The sequence below is a fragment of the Equus asinus genome, chromosome 5 (assembly GCF_041296235.1).
Source record: "Equus asinus isolate D_3611 breed Donkey chromosome 5, EquAss-T2T_v2, whole genome shotgun sequence".
Lineage (NCBI taxonomy): Eukaryota > Metazoa > Chordata > Mammalia > Perissodactyla > Equidae > Equus > Equus asinus.
The window spans coordinates 29,874,669-29,896,049 of record NC_091794.1 but is presented as its reverse complement, the minus strand read 5'-3'; the positions used below and the strand labels follow the sequence as shown (position 1 = coordinate 29,896,049).

The 21,381-nt window shown below is 41.6% G+C and overlaps 2 protein-coding genes across 13 annotated transcripts in view; one reads left to right on the top strand and one right to left on the bottom strand.

Annotated features, from left to right (window-relative positions):
* The window catches only part of PLAAT1 (phospholipase A and acyltransferase 1), a 48,341-nt gene extending 39,626 nt beyond the window's left edge, over positions 1-8,715 (top strand). For all 9 annotated transcript variants that reach the window (XM_070509175.1, XM_070509179.1, XM_070509181.1 and 6 more), the window contains one exon: positions 8,230-8,715. In XM_070509175.1, coding sequence (XP_070365276.1) covers positions 8,230-8,385 — 156 coding nt within the window. In that variant the 3' untranslated portion in view covers positions 8,386-8,715. The remainder of the gene's footprint in view (positions 1-8,229) is intronic.
* ATP13A5 (ATPase 13A5) overlaps positions 1-21,381 on the bottom strand; it is a 103,809-nt gene that overhangs the window by 15,669 nt on the left and 66,759 nt on the right. For all 4 annotated transcript variants that reach the window (XM_070509171.1, XM_070509169.1, XM_070509170.1 and 1 more), the window contains 7 exons: positions 20,212-20,372; positions 18,014-18,139; positions 16,817-16,896; positions 14,137-14,179; positions 12,185-12,294; positions 8,584-8,680; positions 6,236-6,308 (listed from right to left, as the gene is read on the bottom strand). In XM_070509171.1, the coding sequence (XP_070365272.1) occupies positions 6,236-6,308; positions 8,584-8,680; positions 12,185-12,294; positions 14,137-14,179; positions 16,817-16,896; positions 18,014-18,139; positions 20,212-20,372 (690 nt within the window). The remainder of the gene's footprint in view (positions 1-6,235; positions 6,309-8,583; positions 8,681-12,184; positions 12,295-14,136; positions 14,180-16,816; positions 16,897-18,013; positions 18,140-20,211; positions 20,373-21,381) is intronic.

The following is a 21,381-nucleotide window of genomic DNA, read 5'->3' as shown; positions in this document are numbered from 1 at the left end:
ACTCTTCCTATTTTCACACGTCGATGTGCCAGGGGCGTGAGGCAAACTGTCTCCCCAGGGAGAGGACAATGGAATTGTTATGTTTGGGACCTCTCAGACCTTGTCTTACATGTCTCTCCCTTTGGCTGGTTTTGATTTGAATCTTTTTGTTATCACAAAATTGTAATCATATGTCTAGCACTTCTCTGAGTTCTGTGAGTTGTTGATATGAATTACTGAACTTGAGAGGGTAGTAAGAACCTCCAAATTTGTAGCCAGCTAGTCAGAAGTGCAGGTGGCATGGGTACCCCCAAACTTACAGCTGGTGTCTGAAATGAGAGCACTCTTGTGGAGGCTGTGCAGCTTGTGAGGTTTGGCCTAATTCCTGGGTAGCTGGTGTGAAAAGTCTTTGCATGGGCACACAAGGAAGAGACATACAATGTGGGCTATGGTCAGTGCCAACAATGAGTGCAAGAAGACCATGCTCTGGGCTGCAGAAGGTGGAAGCTGCAGTGCTTGGAGTTCTCTTTGAGCTCCAATATCCAAGGTAGAGTGTGGCCATAGAGGTCATAAAGAGGCTGTGGGTAGGGGAGAGAGGTGCAATTGCATCTCTGTGCATCTGGCTTTTAACTTTTTGGTCTTCACTTTCTCAGAAGCTTATTGAGTTTCTGGCTTTTCTTTTATACAGGGACAGTGGTAGATAGTGAATTATTGGTCTCATCATGGCAGAGTGTACTTTAATATCCCTTAATTTTGGTTTCACTGTGTGATTTTCTCTGGCCAAAGAGATGTCAACAGAGGTTTGCAGGCCGCTTGCATGGCTGGGCTTTCTGTGATACACAATGAGAACATGCCTGGGTCTGTCCATTCAGTGTGGCCCCAGAGTGAAAAATGTGGAGCAGGCCTGAATCAATCCCATAGCCTTACCTGTGACCAACTGATCTACATCCTAAAACAGAGTGGCTCAGCTGAGCCCACCTGGATCACCTGAATGACAGTCAACCTACAGAGCAACGAGTGGGCATTGTAAGCCAATGACTTTTGGGAGAGGTACGTTATGCGGCATCACTGTGGCAATAGCTGATTGATACAGAATTCTTACATAAAGAATATCTTAACTTTTTCCATATTAGAAATTCCTAATACTTTCTGACAGGGAATTTGTATACCTGACTAAAAATAAAAACAATGACTAGCATTTTAGGGCCCCTGATAGGTTCCAGAGGCTATGCTAAGTGTTTTAGAAACGTAGTCTCTATGTCTTTAAAAAATAGTGCAAAAATAGGTATTTTATCTCCTAGTTTACAGGTGAAGAAATTGGGGTTCAAAGAAGTAGGGTCCCTTGTTTAAAGATCACAGTTAGTGAGTTTCAGGGTGGTGATATAAACTCAAGTTTGTGTGATTGTGAACCCCATTTTCTCTGCTCTACAGCGTATTACAGGGGGATGGATCTTCTGAATTAGAAAGGATAAAATGGGGAGCCCTGAAGTATAAGCTTGGATAGCATATTGTTTCCCAGCAGCCAGAAGAACTTTTCTGAATTGTCCAGGTTGCCTTAAAATGATAATGATATGTGCTGTCAGATTGCGTGCAGAGGAATGAAAACTCGTGAATTGTTCTATTTTGTTCTGATTTAATCACTCTTTCCTCTGAGTTGCCACGGCACCTTACTCATATTGCTGCTATACGAGGGGGCCTTGCAGTAAATCTAGTTGTTTACACATGCACTCAGCAGACTGTGAGCCCTCTGAGGGAAGGAATCCTCTCTCATTCCTGTCCTTTACTGAACCTCACCCAGGGCCTGCTGTATGTGAGGACTTAGCAGATTCAAATTCTATTCTCAAGGTATAGTTTTTAATCATTCATCATCATTTAGATATAATGTAGGTGTGCTTCTCCCAAATAGTTGGCTTCCTTTATATTATGGACATTTCAAGTCATGTACGTTCAATTTCAGGAGGCTCATGAACTTACCTAAACTATATGCAAAATGTTGACTGTGCATCCTGAGATTTTTAAGGTGAAACAATCTATATCCTCCATTAGATCCTCCAAGGGGACCAAGACCCAGAAAAGATTAGGAGTCATTGAAGCACTGATGGGATTTATGTAGGAGATGTGTTGACATAATGGATGAGTTCCCTCCGACAGCCTCCTTCCCTAGGCACTGCCTCCTCCCATATTTGGGGTGGTTGGCCTAAATGGAGGTGAATTACATGATGCCACCTTCATTCACAGAAATGATTGGCCTAGATCTGGGCATCTTACCCAAGTTAGGTCAATAAATTTTCTCTCCAGAAGATTTGCAAATGAGACACTGAGAGGCTGAGTTAGTTAGCTGTGGGAAGACAAGCAGAAAGGTTATGGAGAGTCAATAATAGAGTCACCATTTAGGGTCATTTGCAAGGTGAATGAGTAGAAGTGAGATGAAACAGTAAGAACAGAAAGAAGACAAAAGAGACAAGACAGCCTCTTGGAAATAAAGAAAGCAGGCTCTATTTTTCACCCTTTAATGTTCTGGCCCTTCTCAGGCCCAGGTGCTTTTGAGTTTCTGTTCTCAGATTTTTTTGTTAAGAATTATATTCTTAAGCATCCCCTTTCCTTTATTTTGTTAATCTAATCTGAGTGGATCTTGTTGAAGAGAACAGAGATGTAGCTAGAACAAATTCCTTTGGAGATGGCTTCTCTACCTATTAGGATCAAACTGGACTCCAAGACATGCATTTTCTTAATTGACTTTCCTGGATTCATCTTACTTTTCTCCTTCATTTTCCCTTTAATATGTGCTATCTTGTCTTATTAGCGCCTTTGTATGTTGCCTTAAAATCTTGTGGCAAAAAGGCAGGGTGTGCATAGATAAGCAAGTTAACAAATCAAATATGTGATGGTATTGTCTTTGTCCTGTACTAATTAAGGCTTAAGGTCGAAAGCCCTAACCTGGAAGTGTAGGTGCCTTGGTCAGAGTTATTTTATACTGATCACCCCACTGCCAGTGACTCCAAATGTCTATTTGAATGTCCACAGTTCTCAGCATGGTAGTCAAGATTCTGTGATCTGACCCAACTCACCTTTTCAAATTTTATCTCCTGCTGTTTCTTTTCACAGACCCTACAGTGAGGCCAAATTGAAAAGCTCATGCCCCCTACTTATCAGCTTTCTCTTGCTCATGCTGGTTTCTTCTACTTGAAATGCCCTTCTTTTAGTAAAAGATATTTGAAATCTATCCATCCTTCCTATTTTGGTACAATGTTACCTCTTCCATGAAGCCACTCCCAGTATCTCTCTCTTTTCTCTATTGCCATCTCCTCCCTCAGCCCAGATTATCAGAAACAACCTCTCCTTTCTCTGAACTCCCAAAGCTTCTGTTGTTTTCTGCCACTCACTACTTTCCACCTGCACTTCATTCATTCATGTATGTGAATCTCCCACTAAGCTCTTAAATCCAGCAATCAGCTTTTTCATGCCCCAGGCACCTGTGTGCCTAATACACAGTAGGAGATGAACATGTCTAGGGGGATGTTGCAGGGGTTTTTCCTTTTGTCTGGGGAATTTTGTTGAGCCTTATATTTGAGGCGATGAAGGGTAAGTACGAATTTAATGTAAAGAGAGATGACTGCCATATCTCCAGTGTACCTACAAAGTGGGATCCATTCTGGTCCTTCAACTGTAAGCATGTCCCTGCTCCCCACAATTACCTATGTACAGACTATATAAGAGAAAACTACAGAGATTATCAAGAGATTCTTTGAAAAGAATTGTTAGGAGGAGCAGGAATTGTGGTTTCTTTCCCAGCATCACCCTAAACCAAATGAGGGGAGGTCATAAGAACCACTTTAGGAGAGGACCGAAGTGTTTTTGAGAAGGAAGATGGGCTTGCTCATTCTCCCGTTGCAATATTAGAGGGAAGAGAGAGGGGGCAGCAGTGAGAGCAACCTATACATCTACTATATGGTAGGTCAAGTAGAAGCTATGGGAATTAGCCAGGCTAGAGCTGTCTTGAAAGGAATCTGCCCAATGGGGCAGTCTTCTGGGGCCCAGTAGTAGAAAAGGGCTTTGTGGTATGTACCACTAGAAGGCAGTTGCTGAAAGGAATCCTGAGGAGTCAGAGGGAGAGAGCACCACCCAAGTCAAGGAGTGGTCTAGTCCAGACCAATCTACAGGGAATCTCTGAAAAACCCAAGAACTAGACAATGAGCCCCATGCAAATTGCCTGAATGTAGATGCCTGCCGTGTTAGAGGGCACTTGGCAGGAGAGAATTACAGCAGCTCCACTAAATAAAAAGTCCTTTGCTCTTCTTGCTCTCATCTTCGCTGAAGCAGGGTTAGAGAGTAGGTCACACAACAAAAGTAGAGACCATGGCTTTCTCTCCCACTGCTTGCTCCAAGCCATAGGGCAGGCTTGATGTAGGGGAAGCAAAGCTTTAAAATGAATGAAAACACGAACTGTTAATTTACAATACTTGGACTTTTCATATCTAAAGAGGAGATCATTTTAACATGTGGAATTGACCAGGAGATGATCTGCCTATGCGGTGTCTGAGCTTGCAGGGGTAGAAAAGCAAGAGTGTTTGAAGGCAGAGGATAAAAAACAAACAAAAATGGCTGTTTCCTGATTCTGTTTCTCACCTTCAGCAATCTACCCTTAGTCCAGCCCATTTACTGAACCAGCTACACATTTGTTGAATATTAGAAAAAGTGTTGTCATTCTGATAGAACATTATGCCTCTGGTCTATCAGCCTTCTGAGACTGTTTTCTCCCACTGGTAACAATGGTTCTGCCTTGAGTTATTCTAACTCTCCTTCTGAGCCCACTCTGAGATGAGAGGCTAAGTTTCATTGGATGACCAACCGTTATGAGGGTCAACAGGCCATTGCCATGGGAAAGACTAAAGTACACCCACCACCATGGGAGTCAAATTCATAACCAATATCATAGAATCAAGTGTGTAAAAGCTCAAAATAACTTGCTCAAGGTCATCTAGCAATTCTGACCAGCAAGGCTAGGACTAACACTCATGTATTTGGATTTCTAATCAAACAATCCACTTGTACACAGTCTAATTCTTTGCAAGAGCTCATCAAGTTAGCCAGTCATCTCAAAAGAAGAAAAAACCAACAGGTACAGTGTGACATTATTCATCTTGCAATGAGCACTTACAATGTGTGATGCACTGTGCTGTACACTTTCCATGCTTTATTTTATCTGATCCTCACAACCCTATGAGGACATTTGTCAAAGGTCACAGAGATAGGGAGTGATGGAGGATGGCTGTGGCCTTCACCTTCACACTACTGCCTGCTAGTTTAGCTCTTGGAACTTCCTGGTGCTCTTTTTCCTTTTTAGCATCATTGACCATATTCAGAGGTAAATCATGCAAATTGCTTAAAAATATCCAGCATTGCAGAAGCAATATCATTGATTCAAAATTATCCAGTCATGAATATTAATAACATGTAGAAAAATATTTTAATGGGCTATGAATAGACTTTTCAACCCTGAGAATCAAAATTCATATTACTTATGTCTCTGGTACTAGTAAATTTTATCATTGGGTTGATATAATAAACGATTTCAATATCAATTTCATATTTTAAGATGCTACATGAAATTCTCAAGGTTATTAATATCCTGCCTTGCCTGATATTTTATCTGTTATTTTTCATAGCACTTTCACTGTTGAACAAGGAAAAGGAGAGGACTATGTCATTCTTTTTCTTTGCTCTCTGTTGAGACAGTCACCTTCCTCACTTATTAAGGGTTAGTATGAAGCCCTGAGTTCCTTGATAGGAAATGCTTTATCAGTGTCATCTCAAAGGAAGGAAATGAGCAATAGCTGCTGTAAGCCACACCTTGCTTTTGAAAGAATTCCACTAGAATAAAATGCTAGCATTTGTTCTCACACATCAAAGACCTAGCAAAAATCTGGTTTCATGCCAATGTGAAGCAGAGCTGAATAATGGAAAGTGACCTTTGGGTTTTAACGATTTCCCTTTCCAGATTTATTGCACATTTTTCTATGTACAAGACACAAACCTACAAAGAACTCAAAATACGTTGACAATTTTATGAGGCTAAGACTCCTAAAATTTGCCATCAAGATATTTTAATGCCAAGTCTGAGAACTTGAAACCTCAAGTTACTCCCAAAACCACTTTCAGAAAATTCATATGTGATGAGGTGCATCTTTCTCAGAGGCTCTTATTTGTATGATATGGATGAACACAATAATATAGTTTACTTTGCTAAAGAGCTTACTTGTTAAACAGACCATCAAGGTAATAGCAACATCTTGCATGAGATACTGGTAATTCCCAAAGAGTTGTAGTTGCTGAAAAGGAAAGAAAAGTAAATATGTGTTGATTCTGCCATTATAGCATTTTTATCATCACCAACACTCCTTTTGAAAGTAATCAGGAAGCAACTGTTTTTTTCCTCTCCTCTTAAGGAAAAAAATGACTTATCTAAGATCTTTAGCATCTCATTGGATAGAATAAAACCAGATCACCGTTCTCCCAGTGCTTAACTTAATTCCAGATTAGCAACGAGAGTCAGTCAGTTGGGACTGACTCTCCTACTGGCCACAGTAATTCTGGCAGCTGTAGTCTCAGCATAGATAGTCGAATTCTCAATGTAAGATTTTGAAGCCTGAAAGTTCCACTGGGAACCTCAAACTTAAAATTTGAAGTCAAGTTCTCAAATCATTCAGCAGATGTTTCTCTCCATCCTCATCCCTGGATGGAGTTCACAACATAGCTCTCTTGGAGTCCAATCACTTTCACAAATTGAACAAGTGCCCATAGCCCAAGTAAGCCCATGGCAGACTTCAGTCCGGTACACCTGCCTTCCTAAGATTAGTGTAGACAGAGAACTTCTTTGAAGGTCACATTTATGGGGTTGAAGTATTTAAACACAAAAGGCAACCTATTACTCTCTGGAAACTTGCCTTGGCAATACCTTTTGCAGCCAGGTCTGTTTATCTGCTTCATAGCTGTTGATGGAGCACTAAATTATAATCCAGTTCTGAGCACATTACAGACCAGATTTATGCAAAATGCAAAATATTTCTGGCCTCTTAGAGAATGAACCCAAAACCCGGAAGTTTCCAGGTGAAGGTCCTTGGGGTACACTCTTATTTTGGTCTAGACCATCGGAGTGGACTACAGTTCCAATTCTATCCAAGAAGACTTTGGAACTGAAATTCTGCTTTCATATTTTTGAGAGGCTGCAAATGGTTCCTCGGTGTCCCTCTCTTCCTCTAATTCTTTCTCTGTCTCCTGTCCCTGTCTTTCTCGTATCCCTTCTCCCTCATAGTGGTAAACTTATATATAGCTAGGGTGAGATGGAACAGGGAGAAATGTTCAAAGGCAGCTTTAGGTCTCATTCAGTTCTCATTCTAGGAGCAGCTTTCACAGAACCCTGGGGGGCTTTAGAAATCAGCCCGTCTGATTTCCCAGAGGCAGATAAAGGTTTGGTCAAGGGCAAGGCCTAATTTGTTCTTAGTGACAGAGGCAGAACTTGAATTCAGGTTTCCTGCCTCCCAATCCGGTTCCCATTTCTGTCCACCTGGCTGCCCCTCAGCCCTCTGTGTGCGATTCTTGCAAGCAACGGCCCACTAGATGCTGGAGTCTTGTGGTCCTCCCCTTCACCTCTCAAATGTCCCAGGAAAGCGGTAAAATAATTTCTTCCCTGAGTGCTCCCTGAGCCTATTGGATCATTTTGTTTTGGCTCAAATAATGGCTGAACTAAGGAAGATTACTTTCTTTTTTTTTTTTTTTTTTAAAGATTTTATTTTTTCCTTTTTCTCCCCAAAGCCCCCCGGTACATAGTTGTGTATTCTTCGTTGTGGGTTCTTCTAGTTGTGGCATGTGGGACGCTGCCTCAGTGTGGTCTGATGAGCAGTGCCATGTCCGCGCCCAGGATTCGAACCAACGAAACACTGGGCCGCCTGCTGCGGAGTGCGCGAACTTAACCACTCGGCCACGGGGCCAGCCCCTAAGGAAGATTACTTTCAACCTATACATATTCCTTCCAGACAGCCAATTAATTCGTAAATGATTGTTTGTATCACTGAATTTCAAAAGCCTTTTTTTTTTATTTTAAAGAATTGTTAATCCTTAACTAATGACATGTCTTAAGTGTGTAAGCTCTGGGCAGATTCAGAAGTAAAGCTCCAGTATGGGAGTTTTTCTAGCTTTTGTGTCCTTCAAAGTCAAATTCAACAACCTCTCTTTCTTTTTATCTCTTCTTAGTCTTTTGCCAAAACTATTCCACAGTTGGAGACCGATCCATTTCCTGCCGAGTTATATTTAGGCTGCTCTGAAGCTCTCTTCGTACTCCAAGTGAAGAAACAGAGGCTCAAAGAGGTCAAGTGTCTCAGGCTATCTAAAGAAAAACAACACTCTTAGAAAACTGATCGACATCTACTTATTTCTAGTTCCCTATTTCATGCACAGTTATACCAAGTTCCCAAGATTGCAGATATTTATTCTGAGAAATGTCATTTATTTATAAAACATTAAATCCTGTGTAGGAGCCTCTCTCCAAAGAATAAACCAGGGATGTAAATGCAATTAGAATTGAGAAAAAACTATTTTGGTTCATACCCAATAGAGCAGTGATGTGCCAATAAACTGGGTCATGCTGTACATGGTCAAGTATTTAAACACCCCAAAGGATGAAACCAGAGCAGCTCGGCCTTCTCTGTTTAAGAAAAAATAAAAATAACTGGTTACGTAGGATACGCATCTCCCAGTCTCTTTTATATTTCAAAAAGAGTTCAATTTTTAATAGCTACTGAATTACATTCATTTAGTCACTGATTAATCCTCTCAATTATTTAACTACTCATTCTCTCATTCATTCTCTCCTTCAATCATTACTTCACTCACTGATTCATATATCCACTTTTATTTAGAGTTTATGAGGTACCAGCATTATGCTAAGAGTCACAGAGGATATAAAAAGAATCAGGCACAGTTCTTAGTTTCAGCAAGCTTTCGGTACATTAAGAAGATTAACATACACATTATAAACACAATACAACATTATGTTAAGGTGCAAAATGTCAGGCGTTGACTTGACTGTGACCCATGACATCCTGACAACACTTGCTTCCTGAGAATTGAACCACGTGTGTTTTAAAGACCCTTAGAGACATAAAGCCAAAGGACAGGTGCTCTCACATTTTAGGAAGTGTGGATGGGACCCCAATATCTGAGATGAAATGGATTTTCTTGTCTTTAATACTGCAGGAAGAACCTAGGGTAATAATCTGAGCTAGCGTGGAGATCAAAAGAGATAAAGAAAACAGTAAAAAAATGCGTCTTCAAAAGTGCACATTCCCCCTTTTAAAAAATTCTGTTTGAGCTGTTATTCCCTTAACTGAGACTTGGTTGACTGGTGGATTGTGACAGGCCAAAGAAGACAGTGTGAGGTGGTAATACACAATGGAGGAGTGAGGAACCTGGCCAACAACGCCTCCTGCAGGCCTCGCTTGTTAAGGTAGAAGTGAATCCACGTGGGAGACAGCCTACATCCTCTTCCTTCCCAGCGCTTGGTGACACAGAGACCTGCACTGCTCAAAGACTTTGTCAACAGACCAGTGAAGTGAGAAGGAAAACCTAAAAAGCCAGACTAATAGCCACTTTGCCTCAGAGAAGACGAGAAGGTTGGGTGGGAGATAGGTCAGGATGCCTCGGGCAGAGGTTTTTCCCCAGGCTGAAGGCACTGCCATTTTTTTCCAACACAGAGGGTGGAGCAGAAAACAAGCTAAGAAAGCACAAGCATGTGAAGCCTGAAATCATTTTCTGACAAAAACTTTGTGATTTCATCCTTTTTCCTGCAGTTGTGTACATTTCCAGGAAAATTAAGACACTCAGATTCAAAGGAAAGCCCAAAAACATTCTAAGTTTTCATGGGCTTCCAAAATTACTGCTATTCCTAATGATTATGAATTTTAAACAGCTCACTCTCTTATTTATGTAGTCTACAAACATACACTGAATGCTCTGATGTTCCCAGCTTAGTGCTAGGCACAATGATACAGAAATAACAAGGCACAGGTCTTGCCTTAAAGAACTTGAACTATAACAAGTCAGTCAAGTTTCAAAGGATAAAAATGAAAACCTGTGGATCTGAACCTCATCACCCCTCGGGAGGATGTTTTCTCAAGAATAAGTATGCGTCGATGATAGCAAGCGTAAAATGAGCCTAACAGAGCTGAGCCATATCTAATTTTTATGAATCTATGAAATACTAAAAGAAAAGAGTTTCTACCCTGAAACTCTTTACTAAACCATCTGTCACTGCAGAAATTTTATATTATGACTTGTATTTTAAAACAGCATATTGCGTTCTTAAATGCAATGGGCCACTTGCATGAGAAAGAGCATCTGAAGTTCAAATGCCTTTTGGATGGAACACGTCAGCACTTTGTGCAACCATCCAAGAGTTTAAACTCCTATGCAAGGCCTCCATACCTGGCACTTAAGCTTAACCTCCATAACTCCCATCCCAGAAGCCTTCCAGCCCAATTTGGCTATCAGGGGCACCTGCACTCTCCAATTAAAACTTCATTTCTAAATATGGCTCTCCATCTCCCCTACCTTGTATTACCTCCCACCCCCTTTCTTTTTACATAAGTCCTATCTGTCCTTCAAGTTGTGACTCCCCATCCTTCGAGTTGCAACTCCCCATCCTTCAAGTCGCAACTCCCCATCCTTCAAGTTGAAACTTCCCATCCTTCAAGTTGCAACCTTCTCTCCTGACTTGAGTTATCACACTGAACTACTGGAGCAATTACTGTATCGTTTGGCCATTAATTTATTTAAAGCTAATTTATTGAGCACTTCTCACTCATCAGGCAAAAGATTCCCTGTTTTGTGATTATATCTATCTCTATCTCTATCCTTGACTGGAGTGTAAGTCCTCCAGGGCAGGCTCTGTCTCTTCTTAGTATAACACATTTCCAAGCACACTATTTAAAAAGAGCTCCATGAGTCATGCTGATGATGGAAAGCATGAAATAGAGCGCATGTCCTGAGCACTCTCATTTTGTACTCATCATGACGTGAACTTGGGTTAAGGCAACAGAGATAGTAAGGAAAGGGCTAGGAGAGACCCTCTGAAAGCCAAACCAGAAAAACATAATGCCTGGTTTGCTCGGGGTGAAGAAGAGGAAAAAGTTAAAAGTGCTCTCAAGTTTGAACCTCAGTGATGGACTCTAAGAACCAAATGGTCCTCAGAAGCAGGGAACATGGGAGCTGGGAAGAGGAGCTGCTTTGGAGGCAGGGTAGGTGATGGCGTTTGAGGGTGTGGAAGAATACAGGTGCAGGCTACAAGTGTTCGGGGAGATGTGTCAAGCTGTCTTGCTGATATGCAGCCAGATGTGGGCATGGAATTTCAAGCCTGGCACCTTTACATGAGTAATTCCCACCAGTAGCTGCCTGTTCAGATGCACCAAGGAACATGCCAGAGAACTTCATGGTTGTCTTTTTTGTATAAACTTCAAGATTTAGTGATGTCTTCCAGACCATTGGCCAGGAAGATGGCCTGAAGTTACCCGACATTGTTACAGGAAACAACAGCGAAATAAGATTTATGAACAAAGTATAAAGTCAAATGTTTTATTCTTAGCTATAGTTAAAGCATAAGTAGAGGCAAGACCAGAAATGAGAGTGGAGTGGAGGTGAGGGAGCTGTATTGGGGAATAAACAGTTTTTAATTCCTTCCCTTTCCCTAACTATTGCCAACCAATTGTAGAAGTCTTCTATGTAGTCATTTTGGATATTCACTAATTTATATTTTGGAGTCACAACACTATTTGGGGAAGTGATCTGATGGAATGCTCCTTTTCTGCTTCCTCACTCATCCCCAACTCCTGAGAAAAAGGTTCCAGCAAGTATCCAACATACAAAATAAAGGAGGCGAGAAGTAAGAAATGCAATTAGTTTTTTAAAGATCAACTCTAGCCTTCAACGGTTCACGTGACCCAGCCATTTGTCCTTTAAAACTCAGAAAAAGTCCCTTTTTTGTGGCTTTTACCAGCATTCTCGAGCAGCACTAATGCCCCCTTCGTTGGTGCTCCAGTAGTGCTCTACCTAAGCCTCTGTTGTGACATTTATCCCTTTAAAACATAGCTAATTCTGTCCAGAGCCAGACAATGAGCCCGTCAGTCATGGGGTGGAAGGGGAAGAAGTGGCTTACTTGATGAGACGAGGCACACACTCGATGTTGGCTGTTTTTGAGGTGAAAGGGGATGCCACAGATGCCTCCTGTTCTGACAGCGAAATGCCTGCATGAGCCATTTTCAAAGCCTGGAATGAAACATCCATGTTACAGCCATTACTCCTCAGGCCAGGGTCTAACTGTTCAAACACCATGAGGCTCTTCTTCACATTATAGAGTTTATAACACTGTACCCTTCCACCTCTGGGTCTCTGTTTATGCTATCCTTCCACCTGGAATATCCTCTCTCCCCTGGTTCACAAAGTCGCCAACAAAACAATGATCCAGAGGTAGAAGAGTGGTGTGCAGATGTGTGCACCTGCATGTGTGAGTATTGGTTGTGGAGGTGTAGACAATAGAAGAAATGGAAGCACTCATTCAAGAAGTCTATTAAAAAGACGACAGCGTTTGGATGGCCAACTGTGGGGGCCCTCACCATCATAGCTCTTACACTTAGTGGGCCACCTTCATGAACAATAAGAAAAGATACCTAATCCACACCTTTTCCTGGGCTGTCTAATCCAGCCAATGAGAAAACTGCTGGGATGAAGTATGGGGCCCATAACATCTTCACTGGAGACGGGGTCCAGGTCACACTCATCACAGAATCATTCCAGAATGTGTGTTGCCTCACTGAAATAAAAGCTAATTCATTCCTCTTCAAGACTGAAAACTTCCCAGAAAGTTCACAGAGCAGACAGTGGGCAATAAGCAGGCCAGCAAGCCCCTAATCCTGCAAGAATTATGTAAGCATAAAGTGAGATTTCGTATTTCTGTAGTTCTGTAGAACTACAATGTATCTGATTACTGTGGCCAGTATATACTAAATTCACGTTCAATAAAGATTAGAATATTTCCTTCTTATATAATTCAGGCCTTCTAGCTCATGCTAGGGTTAGACTTATGCACGATTCTTTCCCCCACTAGACAATGAACTCTTTGGGGGCAGAGACTACATCCTTATAAGAAATAGAATTCAGTATTCTTTAATTAGCACTCAATTTATTTGTTTTGTTCTAAATTCCTCATAATTAATGGGAATGAGTACACATTCTAGATTTTGAACAGCAGACTAATGACTATCTTCTTCTCATGAAGCACAAGGCAGAAAAATTCAAAATAGATCTCCAAGGATGAACACAGTTTTTCACAGAACTTTAAAGAAAATATTTAAGAAGGAAGTAAAACAATACTCAGATCTTAAATATCTAATAGGCTTTGGAAATACAAGGCAATCCTCTTCATTTCTTATTCTACAAATTAGCACCAAAATGTTTTCTTACATGCATAAATCTTCAAGGTAGGCTATAGTTTCAAACATCTTTTCAAAACTCAGATTATAAAACATGCACTGCCTTCTATTGTGTATAAGAAGTAATCTGCTTAGAATCATTTAACTTAGGTTTGCTATAGTACGTAATAACCACATAGTTCGGTCTATGATTTCACTGAGCGTGAGAATTTTTGGAGTACTAACCTGGAGCAGAAGTTTGTCAGGAATAAATACAGTTTACATATAATTCAAAATCTTTAACCATCAATTTCAAACTTTTACTTCACTAAGCCTTTACTAGCTGTGTGACTTCTGACAAAAAAAGAGTTCACTTCCCTGAGACTCATTTCCTTATTGATAACACGATAGAATTATATCAGCTAGTCTTGTAAAGTCCCTTCTGAGTCCAAAATATGGGAGTCTAAGTAGCCTCTCCTGGTCTTTAGTCTTCTAGGAGTTGCCAGAAAATAGCTGAAGTGACTCATCTCACTTTATTCCTCTCCACTTCCAACCCACATGCCGATAGCAGTGGATATAAACAGCAAAATAATCAAGTGATTGCTGGCAAAAGGGTGAAGAGACAGACCCCAGGGACCGTGCGGTCCTCATGAGAGATATTAGTGAACTGCCTGCATTAGGAGAAGTAATTTCTACTCACCCCACAGTCATTAGCTCCATCTCCACACATGCCCACGTAATAACTGCAGGGGAAAGGATAAGAAAAATTAATAGCTTAACGTCTCACTTGAATAACTTCCATCATAACTAACTCACACGCGATGTGTGCGTGTGTGTGGGGGTGTCCTGAACACATGTGGAATCAGGCTGAAGGAAAATGACTTGGAGAGAAATATTCCCAGAGGAATAAGGCCACCATATCATTTAAATTGTTTCAGTCAATCACATGGATACTGCCAAGGACATCCACAAGGATGCTCGTGCACTTCAAAAGAAGTTTTGTTTGATGATATCCACCAAGGCCAAGTTTAAGAGTATGCAATCATAATCACAGCCCTTCTACACCGCCTCACACAGATCATAACCTCATCCATCTGTGTTTTGGTTGCTGACTGAGGTTGAAAGTTTAGAGTTTAGACACTAGGATGAGAAACATTTTGGAGATGGTTTGAGAGACATAGGCATACTTTTTTTTTTGATGAGGAAGATTAGCCCTGAATTAACATCTGTTACCAATCTTCCTCTTTTTGCTTAAGGAAGATTGTTGCTGAGCTAACGTACGTGGCAATCTTCCTCTATTCTGTATGTGGGACGCCACCACAGCCCGGTTTGATGAACGGTGTGTAGGTCCGCACCCAGGATCTGAACCTGTAAACCCTGGGCCACCAAAGTAGAATGCAGGAACTTAACCACTACACCACTGGGCCAGCCCAATATATACATATTGTTGATGAACCTTAGAGTGAAAATGAGATAACATGCTCCCTTCTATACTAGTTTGATGTGCAAACACAATCAGATAAATAGAAGAATAAATATTAAAGCTGTTGCCAGAGAAAAGGAACTTCTGACGTAAGACACACTCTGTGTTCTATTTTAAGTAAGTAATACATTATAAGTAATAATTAATGGCAATACTATTAAAAGCTCAGTGGCAATTTTCCAAAAAACATGAAATAACAGATCAAAAATCCAAGGAAAAGAGAAGTTCTCAGAGAATTTCCTTATTATTAGTTGAAACATAGGAAATGACCATTTTAAAGATGATCAAATGCAAACAAATTCATATGGCTCAACCTAATATTTGGCTAGTATATATGAAAATTACCCTACAAACATTCTCATGTACTCATGTTCATGCCATGACTATGCACATTTGCTGAAAATGGCTTCCTTTCTTCAGGCTTAAAACACATATTTAGTCTTTTTATCACATGAGGAATCTTACATCTTCTGGTGTTCCCGGAATTCAGGAGAGAATTCAGACAACCTGTGCACATTCCCAATGATAAACGCATGAAGAAGAAGATTGGGAAATTGAGAAGACAGCTCATTCTGAGACAGCATATATATTCCTGAATCGATTTTTCTTTAGGGGAATATAGCTTTTCAAAAGTAAGCCTTTAAGTTGGCAAAATTTCTCAGGCGTTTGAGAAGGGTAAAATTACTTTCTTCAGCCAATATCATATAATGACCATGTGAGTAAAATAGTCATTTTAGACACTGGTTACTAAGCCAGCCTCAAGGCATTATGGGAGTTAATAGGCAGTTTTTGAAACTCCCCTAAGAATGCTTGGGCAACAAAAAATAATAGTCTAAGGCAGTCTCCTGATTTTACCTACTACTTATCAGCAATTACCTAAAGTTTCACTACTCTCTATCGCTTTTCGCTTCCCAGAAATCTGCAGCCCAGAAATTGTAATATTTCCAGCAAATATAGGTAGATCTGGTCTCAAGAAGAACCGTTTCACTTTGATGTAACTTGGTCATCTGTATTTTTGAAGGAGATAAGAAAGAACTTTTTTCTTTTTTTTTTTTTACTTTGCCCTCTATTCCAAATCCATAACAGGGTCAGATACAGTGAAAATGCCATTCTGCCTCTTTCCTAGAGGACCCAAAATTATTCATATATCTTCTAATGGACCACCCTCAAATAATTCCAAGTGATAACCCACACACTTCTCTATTTTTCCTATTCTAAGCTATATAAACTCCTATTGTTTCTATTCTCTACATCCCAGCAGAGGCTCTTCCTCTAAGATATGCCCTATGGGACACAGAAAGGATGCTTTCTGGGGTGGGCAACTTCTAAAATGGCTGTCAACGATCCCCACCTCCTGGTATTCAAGACATTGTATAATGCCTTCCTTGGATGTGGGCTGGCCCTAATGACTTGCTGCCTTAAAGAGAATACAGCAAAAGTGATGGCATGCCACTTCTGAGCTGAGGATATAAAAAATGGTGTCTCTCTGGCTCTCCTTGCTTGCTCACTTTTAAGGAAGCCAACTGCCACATTGTGAGTTTCCTTATGAAATGACCAATGTGACAAGGAACTGAGGGTGGCTTCTGTACAACAGCCAGTGAAAAACTGAGACTCTTAATCCAACCGCCCACAAGGAACTGAATCCTGACAACAACACGTGAGTGAGGCTGGGGGCAGATTCTCCCCCTTCGAGTGCTGAGGTGACTGCAGTCCTGGCCCACACCTGATCACAGCCTTGTGAGAAACCCGGAGCAGAAGACTCAGCTAAGCCCACCTGGATTCCAGATCCACAGAAATGTACAATAATAAATGGTGTTATTCTAAGTCATTAAGTTTTGAGGTAATTTGTCACACGGCAATGGATAATGAATACACTCTTTCAGGCAATAACACCTACTTTAATTTCTGAAATTCTTCAACAAGGCTTGATTTCTGCCCAGGAGACATTCTTGCAAAAATGGTTCCATTTACTAGGATCTAAAGAGAAAAACAATGATTGCAATAAGGTTAGGAAGAAGAACACTTTTTAAATAAAAGATCAGCCCTGAAAAATCACTCCTGGCCCTCGTTTTAACACAGGATCGGGTGGTGTGTCATTAGACCAAATGCCAGGAAAGGGAATAAGGGACTTAACAGTTTAATATTTAACTCTCACTTTCAGTCGTCCATCACAACCCCATTGTTTCTTTCCAGGCCATTTTTCAAAGATGGGGTAACTTTTAATTAATAATAATAACTAAAAAAGCAGCAGAGCATATGGGATAAAAATGCTTAAGGAAATACAGTTCTTTTTATTAAACATTGTCACCATAATTGCAGCATAGGCAGAGGAAAGAGCAACAGGTCAGGAGTGGAGAATCCAGGTTCTATTCTCAGCTCTGCCCCAAACTATGCAAACCTTAGACAAGTGACATCCTTTCTGAGTCTCAGCTTTCCCAATCTCTTCAATGAGGAATTGCAGTAACAGCTTTCTAGGAGCCTCTGGGGTCTACATTCCATGGTCCTTGACTGGTAAAGCGACAGAATTCTCAAGACACTGCTAACAGATGGCTGCTGCCCTCTGCTTGTGCTCCCCTTATCTCCTTCACACTGACAGTGCAACCCTGCACAGCACTATTTTAAAACAGACACACAGAGGATAAGATAACAAAGGATTTTGAAAATAAACGGTGGGGCCTTTGTTTCCTCCTGTTGTACTTTAAGAATCCAGACAGGAAGGGGAATAGAGCTCAGCCTAACATGAGGCGGCAGCTTTCAGAGAGAAGATGACCCAAATAACAGACAGGACATTTGGAACTATCTGGAGGTTCCCTTGCTGAGGAGTGAGAGAAAGGGAGGCTGGGATTGGACTGCCCATGGGGGCAAGGGGTGCTGTACCAGAACGCCAACTCTGAAAAGGAAGCCATGCGCATATGCAGGACCAGGTCGGCGTAGGTGGGGCTGGGAAACCTCCGAAGGAGCAGTGCCCCTTTGTGGGTGTTTAGTCCCTAAATCTGAGACAACCACGTGATCATCCCCTTCACTACTTTCTTCTCCTTTTCTGCCTCACTAATTTGAAGAGCAAAACAAAACATTTCATTTCTCCAGTACTTACTTTTGGAAGCAAGCTGTTGAAATGCTGAAATATCACTTGGTATGATTTCCCACTCATTGCAAAATGGTAACAGCTCCCTCTTTCTCCATCAGGCACTGAGCTGTTTCCAATGTCAATGCAGATTTCCTAAAATCAAAAGGGCGTTATTTCTATATCAGCTCTGAAGGAACGTCTCTGCTTTCCTACGTTTTATTGAAGGAAGTATATTCATGTTTCATAACAATGTGAGGGCCAGCAAACACATAATGTGTCATTCGCCCATGGAACTTAGACTCACATGAAGAAGACACTCAAAACGTCCTCCCAAGATCATATAAATGTGTGATACCTTGACAAAATGATGCTCTGGATCCTGTCCTGGGAGATAATATGCGTGATGTCAGTCTACTGAGGAAATCATTCCAAGGTACCAATTAGCGATTCCAAGGAAGAATAAGGAACACTTTTCCCTCCTCTTCCTTCTCCTCCTCATGCAACCTTTTATTTCCTAAGGTCTCTTACCATTCATTTGTTCAAAAATGATGCCCCAATTTCTTCACTGTAAAATAGGCAGACTCTTTCCTCAGAGCCTAACTCCTTTTAGCACCTGGTCCTTCCCCAACCCAACAGGTAGGCAACCTGTTCCCTCCTGGTGCCCAGATCCTCTTCCAACCTCTATGTTGCATTGCACCAGTACTACTCCTTTTCTGAAACCCTTTCCCTCCTGTCTTTCACCTGTCAATATACCCCACACCACTGTGTTCTAGACCCACCTGGCTCAGCTAGAGAAAGCATCTGATGATGCACATGTACCCATCAAGTCAATAGCTGATAATGGATTTTCATGCAACATTTCTCGGAGGGTGTTACATTTGCGTAGGACTCTGAATTCAAATAGTAGAATAGGTGAGAAAATTTTATTCATTAGAGCAGTTCATCTTAGGGAAAGCAGTGTATTTGGAAGAAGAAAATATTTTGATGTGCTAAACTGGGAGGCAACGTGATACACCCCTCCCCTTCCATTCCCTATTGCAAACAGCCAACAAAAGACACGCTCTAAAGCATTCTGCATGAGGCAAGGACAAGATTTCTTTTGCTTTTACTAGAAAAGGGAGAAGGAGCGTGTGGTAGGAGTGAGGCAGAGGGGAGGAAAACCTGAGATTGTGATATAACTTCTCCCAGCAATGACCAAAACTTCAGTAAAGGTATTAAACCCATGAATGGGTAGTGTGAGTAGACTGTTAAAAATTAGTAAGGACCTGAGTTTTGTCACATAGTGTAATTGAGACAACATGCGTTGATGCAGAAGCAAGCGGGTTTGCAATGAAATAAGCACCAGAAATCTGCTGAAAGCATAGAGAGAGCGGTTGTCTTTTACAGCTAATGTAATGGTGTTTGAGCCAAGTTAATGCACCTCTTCACAGGGTGGGGGCAGGGCCACTCTGCATGGTTATGCAGTTTGTGTACTGAATAAAGGCCTACTCTACACTCAACAATCTGAAGGGCTGGTCAGCCTGGAGGAAAGGAGCATTTTTGTAATTTATCCCCTGGAGGACCATCTCTGAACTCACACAAAGGTGGAGGTGCCACCTTTAGTGATGGAAGGTCAGGCTGCAGCCCATTCTCTTCATATGAATGAGCTGTTTTGCGGCTAGCACACAGGAAGCTTGCCTTCTAGAGAAACCTGACACCTGTTAACTTCACGTCACAGGTACAGCACGATCTAAATGCCCATGGATTTATTTGGGTGGAATCAAACAGACCTGAATTTGATTTCTGCTCTGTAACCTGCCAGTTGTGTGCCTTGGGCAAGCCTACCTCTCTAGGTCTCAGTTTTCTCATTTATAAAATGACCAGCTTGCTCAACTGTATTGGGTAACTGTGAGGATCAGATGGATGTAAATCAGTGGTTCTCAACCACGGCTGCACACTGGAATCGCCGGGAGGAGGGACCGATGCCGGCTCCCAGCCCAGAGATGCTGATTCAATCGGTAAAGCCTTGGCACTGGAAACTTAAAAACTCTTCCAGGTGATTTCTATGTGCAGCCATGGCTGAGACACACTGGTGGAAATGCTGCATGCTTTGCAAACTGTAAAACTCCAGGCAGATGTGAGGGATTATTACAGTCATGACTTCTATGGCCTAGAGCAGGTTGCCCAGGGTCAGGGCTGTATTCCATCACTGCAGGCCACAGAGGGGCCTTCAAACATTTGCTCACATTCCTCCCAGGTCCATTCTCTTGGTTCTCTACCAGCTGCCAGGTCACAGAGGCAGGAGCACACTCTTCTGGTTCATTGGCTTCCACAAGGATCACTTGGTTCCCTCGAGGAATCATTTCAGAACTCTTTGCAACAGTAATGGCTGTTTGAAGGTTGTCACCTAGATGACAAAGAAAATCGCCTTGTTTTATGTGTAAACCTCTCAGCAACCAGCACTGAGCTCTTGCTCCTCTGAGGGTCCATACCACTTGGTTGGTGCTCCTTGTTGGGGCATTTATCACTTTCTGCCTTATCTTGTAACCATTTATTTTTCCCCCTGTTCAAGCCTGTCTACCTCAGTGGTCAAATTCTATGTCTGCATCTCCCTCCCATGATAGTTAGCATTGTGTCCTGAACATTGCGTATTTCCAAAACATGCAGTAGTGAATAAATACATGGTTGAGATCTTTATGACTGATCCTCAGGAGACTGACAGCTCTTAGTGGTGAAGGTAATATGGGTCCAGTCTGACAGCATCAAACCATCTGACAAATAGAAATGGCAATCAATAGGATATATTGGAGTATATGAGGAAGCCATTTGGTGTAAACCTAATTCGGCCTGACCTTGTTTTTCCAAAAGGGTCTGACTGTGGCCATTGAGCATGCATTGCATATCTGCTTTAAAACATTTCCTATGGCAAGAACAAAGTCCCTTGAGGTAAAGGTGCAACTTCCCCCCACATTGGCATTTCCTTAAGGATAAGAATCTTTCCTTAGGCTAGGAACTGATTGCTGCGCTTGCCTGTGACCACCCAGCTCGGAACAACAGACGTGCCACCCTGCTGTGTTCACCGAGACAGCAACCTACCTGCTGTGTCCATCAATCACTGTGCTGACAGAGCAGTCTCGCGACTATGGTAAAAGGGACATTTCAATCATGTGAAACATCCTGTTTTGGGGTATATAACCACTCTGTGCACCCCACTTCTTTGGTGCCCTTTCTTCCTTCAGGAAGAAAGGCCCCAGGCCATGGTCCTCAGATTTTAGCTCAGAATAAACTCTCCCAAATTTTCATTCATAGATTGGTTATGGATTATTTTCATCGACACATCCTTGGCATGTGGATTCCACTTAAGCAGAGAAAAGAATACTTAGGGCTGTGTCATGCTTTGATTTTATTACCATATG